Source organism: Tarenaya hassleriana, unplaced genomic scaffold (assembly GCF_000463585.1).
Source record: "Tarenaya hassleriana unplaced genomic scaffold, ASM46358v1 Cleome9, whole genome shotgun sequence".
NCBI lineage: Eukaryota > Viridiplantae > Streptophyta > Magnoliopsida > Brassicales > Cleomaceae > Tarenaya > Tarenaya hassleriana.
In genome coordinates, this window is record NW_010971389.1 from 4,481,797 (window position 1) to 4,487,328 (window position 5,532).

The 5,532-nt window shown below is 36.7% G+C and overlaps 2 protein-coding genes across 2 annotated transcripts in view; both read left to right on the forward strand.

Moving 5' to 3' along the window:
- LOC104804443 (serine/threonine-protein kinase tricorner) overlaps window positions 1–4,549 on the forward strand; it is a 6,438-nt gene extending 1,889 nt beyond the window's left edge. Inside the window, exons 2-13 of the mRNA XM_010528747.2 lie at window positions 1–32; window positions 183–266; window positions 750–991; window positions 1,099–1,342; window positions 1,780–1,859; window positions 2,060–2,144; window positions 2,647–2,778; window positions 2,868–2,981; window positions 3,446–3,493; window positions 3,625–3,709; window positions 3,929–3,964; window positions 4,092–4,549. The exon at window positions 1–32 is cut by the window's left edge and continues 170 nt beyond it. Of these exons, the coding sequence (XP_010527049.1) occupies window positions 1–32; window positions 183–266; window positions 750–991; window positions 1,099–1,342; window positions 1,780–1,859; window positions 2,060–2,144; window positions 2,647–2,778; window positions 2,868–2,981; window positions 3,446–3,493; window positions 3,625–3,709; window positions 3,929–3,964; window positions 4,092–4,186 (1,277 nt within the window). The 3' untranslated portion in view covers window positions 4,187–4,549. The remainder of the gene's footprint in view (window positions 33–182; window positions 267–749; window positions 992–1,098; window positions 1,343–1,779; window positions 1,860–2,059; window positions 2,145–2,646; window positions 2,779–2,867; window positions 2,982–3,445; window positions 3,494–3,624; window positions 3,710–3,928; window positions 3,965–4,091) is intronic.
- Window positions 4,550–5,206: 657 nt separating this feature from the next.
- LOC104804444 (probable protein phosphatase 2C 53) overlaps window positions 5,207–5,532 on the forward strand; it is a 3,766-nt gene continuing 3,440 nt past the window's right edge. Inside the window, exon 1 of the mRNA XM_010528748.2 lies at window positions 5,207–5,422. The gene's annotated coding sequence lies outside the window, so the exon portion shown is untranslated. The remainder of the gene's footprint in view (window positions 5,423–5,532) is intronic.

Genomic DNA, 5,532 nt, shown 5'->3' on the forward strand with positions numbered 1-5,532 from the left:
TTGCTGTCGTCGGAAGAGGCGCCTTTGGCGAGGTTTGTGAGACAGAAGTTAGCATGTTCTCTCAAATCATTTTTAAAATTTTTGAGTTTTGGCATATATATCTTCAACTTCCCATTTTTAATAATAATGTTGCACTGTGATCTTATAAATGAACTTTAATGAAGGGTTCTATAAACGTACAGGTCCGTCTATGTCGGGAGAAGAAATCTGGAAACATTTATGCCATGAAGAAGTTAAAGAAATCTGAAATGGTCATGAGAGGGCAGGTAAATCTCGTAAAATTCTTCAAAGTTTTTGTTCTTTTGGAGTGCTGTGCTCTGGGCTCACTAATGGACTGCAGAACCAATATTGATCCCCTTTTTCATTCCATGATTTCCTGTAATAATATCAAGGCAACGTTGTCATTATGCTTGTCAACTTTTAGCATAGTTTAGCTATATCATTGCGACCTCATATGTTTCTGGTTGAACTTCTTTGCAAGTCTATGGACAGTATTTTTAAGTTTGTTTTTTATTTTATGAAATCTTTAATCAAGATCTAAAATACACAACAGCATGGAGTTTGGGCTGTAGCTTATGTCTGTGCATCATAAAATTAAGTATGTTGGCCATAATTCTATTCTGTTTCGTGGTCTAAATTATGTTTTTTTGTTCTTGTTCATCGACTTTGCTTACCTGAACTTCTTTTTCTCTAAACAAGCATTTACTGTCTTTTTCTAATTTCTAATTAAACCCATGGATACTGTGTAGGTGGAACATGTTAGAGCTGAGAGAAACCTGCTGGCTGAGGTTGCAAGCCACTATATAGTGAAACTCTACTATTCATTCCAAGACACAGAATATTTATATCTGATTATGGAATATCTCCCGGGCGGTGATATGATGACCCTGTTGATGAGAGAGGATACATTAAGTGAAGATGTTGCCAGATTTTATATTGCTCAAAGTGTCCTGGCCATTGAATCAATACACAGACACAACTATATCCATAGGTTGCTATTGGATGTTACCTAGCTTTTCGGATATGTTTCTGGTTCTAATGGTTGATGTTCATTAGCGGGTTTTGGTTGATCTCATTTTTTTTTTGCTTTGTTTGCAGGGATATCAAACCTGATAATCTTCTTTTGGACAAAGATGGGCACATGAAGCTCTCGGATTTTGGGCTCTGTAAGCCTCTTGATTGTAGAACTTTATCTTCAATTCAGGAGAACAGGGCCATTGATGATGAAAATATTACGGAACCAATGGATGTTGATGGATGTTTTCCTGACGCTGATAACAAGAGCAGTTGGCGTACTCCCCAAGAACAACTTCAACATTGGCAGATGAATCGAAGGAAACTGGTATGTGGTTCTTTTTCATGATTAGAACACAACTCTATCATCCCCTGCTTCTGGAAGAAAAGGGGAAAAAGCTGACAAATTTTATATGAATATACATTTAGTGTCATGGCTTATAAAGTGTTGTATAATACTTTCTCTTCCGGCAGTAAGAAAGCGATAATGCGAGGAGTATAGTCTGTTTAGTGTTAGATTAGTATTCATCTTAAGTCAATCATTTGAATTATATGAAACATCTCCCCTGCACTTCTGATTTTGGTAAACTGACTGTTGCCTAAGCATGTTGATAAACAAAAAATGGCACGAAGGAGAGTTACAACTAGTTATCAGATATTTTTCTTTCCTGATGTGAAAACAGTATCAAACTTTCATTTCGTCTACATTTGATCAGCAAACAACTTCGAGTAGTGCACCCTAATTAATTTATCCTTTTCTGGAAGGCATTTTCGACTGTTGGAACGCCTGACTATATTGCTCCTGAAGTGTTGCTGAAGAAAGGATATGGCATGGAATGTGACTGGTAAGTGTTTTTAGCTTCTAACTTATCATTTTACATCTTCGTATTCTTGCTTTTCATCTTTGAGTAGATTTAATTTGTACTTTCGGTGTTTGTGCGGCCACCAAGTCTAGTTCAGAAATTTCTGAATGGCTTGTATTTTTCCCAGAACTTCTCTAGCTGGTGTTTGCTTGTATTTGACTTCCATTTATTATTTCATTTAGGTGGTCATTAGGAGCGATTATGTACGAGATGCTTGTTGGGTATCCTCCCTTCTATGCAGATGACCCGATAACAACATGCAGAAAGGTAATACATCTTATTGTTCTGTTCGATATCTAGCGAGTTGACTCCTTATAGAGTTTCAGACTTTCAATCTGTGGGGTTTCAAGAATTTGTTTGTTTGTAAACAAAATGAAAGTATAACTGAATATTAGGCTTTCTTTTTTCCACCACAGTGCATTTCTTAGGTTGCTATCACGTCATTCAACTTTTTCTGGCTTTTTATCTTATTTTATTTTTACAACCATCTTATTTTCCTTTTTATTCTACTTTTTTCTGAATAATCAATATCACAAGGTGTAAAATGGGCAACCATTTTTTCACACGCTAATTCTGTGCAAAATGTTAAAACTACTGGTTTTCACTTCTGATGTTCTTTTGAGACGATTTTGCGTCAAAATTTTCTTAATAGTCAAGTCCTTTTGAATTTATAGTTTTACAGGGATATAAAAGAAAATTAGGCATTTTGTCTGTTAAACAGCAGATTAATATTTGGTATTCATCAATTCCTTTTGGTTCTTTCTTCTAGATTGTTCACTGGAGAAATCACTTGAGATTTCCTGAGGATGCACAGTTATCACCTGAGGCAAAAGATCTTATCTACAGATTGCTGTGCGATGTTGACCATAGGCTCGGTACTGGAGGAGCCTACCAGATCAAGGTAAGGATGTTCCTTCGAAAGGTACCTGATACTTACGATATAGGTTCTCTCTCCTTTCTTTATTAACCGGCACCTTAACTTTTTATCAGGCTCATCCTTGGTTTAGAGATGTTGCTTGGGACAAGCTCTATGAAATGGAGGCAGCATATAAACCCGCAGTGAATGACGAGCTAGACACCCAAAACTTTATGAAGTTTGATGAAGTATGTCACTTAGTCTTTCTTCTTCCTTTTCTTCCCGCATTCTTTGAAGAATGTTTCCTTCCATGACAGTTGAATCTCTGTCATATTAGTTTAAGGGATCTTAGGTTGTATCATTATTAGCACTTCCTAGGAGTTACTTGTCCTGCCGTGGTACCGCAGTCATTTTTACAATCCACTGTATTTGTGTTACTTATCCTGCCGTGGTACCACAGTGTTTACTATATCCACTGCCACTACAAACATTTGGATGATATATTCCGTTTAAAAAACGTATGTATTCTTGCGATGGGAAACCTCTTCTTGCTATAGAAAAAGACGATGTTACGAGGGTGGAAATTTATTTGTCCGTATGTTGCATTGATAAAAGATGACCTACAATGCGATCCATCTCGGTCTTGCATTGAATTTTTGCATCGTATGTGTTGTCATGAGTGAGCCTCATTAACCTCTTATTATGGTCTCAGGTGAATTCTCCTGCACCTGCCAGAACTAGCTCAGGACCCTCCAGGAAGGTAAGTGCAGTGAATTTCTCTGTTGGTTTACTTTTACCGTTCATGAATATAAGTATCTCGAAATGATGTTGATGGAATTGACCATACTGTTTCGGTGTTTTACTCAGAGCCTTTTTCATCTTTTTGTGCAGATGCATTTAACGCCCAAGGATTTAAGTTTCGTCGGCTACACATACAAAAACTTTGATGCTGTTAAAGGGTTGCGTCATTCCCTTGGTAAAAACCCTAAACCCTAAAAAATCTACATTCTCAAAACTCGGATCACGATTAGCGCATTCACCCGGGAAGTTTTTCAATTTTGTTTACTCATCATACCAAGAGTTAGAATCATGAAAGAGACAATGATGTGCTCTACATACATCGTTCAATTCATCATTTTTTAAGCATATGGAGGAAACTGACTATGATTTTTTTTTGGTCTCCTCTCCCCTGCAGATATCCAAAGAAGCATGTCTATGGAACACACCACAGGTGAATTCCGTGTTCCGTTATCGAATCCTGCATCATTATCTGTTTGAATTTATTTCGGATTTGTCGGAGTGGATAGTACATTTTGTTTAACTCAAAAGTGGAAACTTGAACCTCTGTCTACGTGCAGATGAGTCCATGTCTGGTTACACCGTTGGACGGAGAAGCGGCGACACAGATGAAACGCAGATGGTTTCATCACTGGACGATCCGATGATAACATGAAATAAGTAACAAAACGAATCGAAACTCGGGAAGTTTCAGGTATCAAATCAATCATAAATCCATCTTTAAAAATGTACAGCAAGAAGTCAAGAAGAAGAAGAAGAAGACTCCTAAACATTGTTTGAGGGAGATATTACCATGTTGTGTTTTGTCTTATTGTTCTGTGTATTAGAAAGAAAAAAGAAACATTAGAAGATTAAAAAAAATCACTCTGCAGTAACTTTGCCCATTGAAGAACTGCCCAGGTTGGCTCTGTAGTAATGTTGCCTTCTCTTGTGGCAGTTTACCAACCTCATCCGTTTCTTTAAGTTACTGTCTCAAACACTTTCACTGTTTTTTACCGCTTTTGTATTGGGTTGACCATTTTGGCTCGCTTGTACCGATTCTATATAAAACTTTAATGGTTATAAATTTAATAAAATTGAAAATTTTAAATTTAAACTGAACGATGGAAACAATTGAATTAATAAATTGAAAATAAATATTTTTTTTTAAGTCAAATTGATTTCAAACCAAGAGGAAATAAGAAAAAGCTTGGTTCAAGATGAATAATTAATTTACAAGTAACTTGACAGCGAATATCCATATATTTTTATATCTGACTTCAATCGAAGTCAAAAATAACAATTAAATTAACCAAAAATTCAATACCAAACCAAACCAACAGAGATTTGTTGGGATACGGCTCTCCCGTAATTATAAACCTGTGGCCCATCTGAATTTGAGCGACTGTAATGAGTTGAAACTTGAAACCAAAATTACGAGTGTATATACGTATATTGGAATGCGTTATACGTATATACATTGGTCATATTGGAACTTATAGCTTCGTAATACGTAGAGGAATGTGGGAAAACGACACGTTGGTTTTCGGGGTCCGGAGAGAGGAGAAGTGGGAGGGATATGCTCTCTCTCTCTCCCCCCCTCAACATTTGACATTTGTCCCTTTTTTCACCCACATGATTATGCACTCTCTCTCTGTCCTTTTTTCCCCTCTCTCTTTTTAATTTTCATTTCTAAATATATATTCTTTGATTTTTGCTCTCTCCCCCTCTGTCTCTGTTCCTCTCTGCTTGTTCTCACCATACTCGGATATTATTTCCTCATATTTTATTTGGTGTAAAAAAAAGTACAAATTTTTTATGGTGGTTTTGTTTTCCGGAATGTAACAAAGAAGGAAAGGATCAAGAAAGGCTCGCTTTTGATTTGTGCGAAAGCTTCTGAATTCTTATAATGGTAAGCCAAATCATTAGGGGAAAAAAGAAGCGCTCTCGATTTCATGTTTTTCATTATTCTTCTCTCTTTAGAGTGAGAAAGCTTTGCTTCCTTTGGGGGGGGGGGGGGGG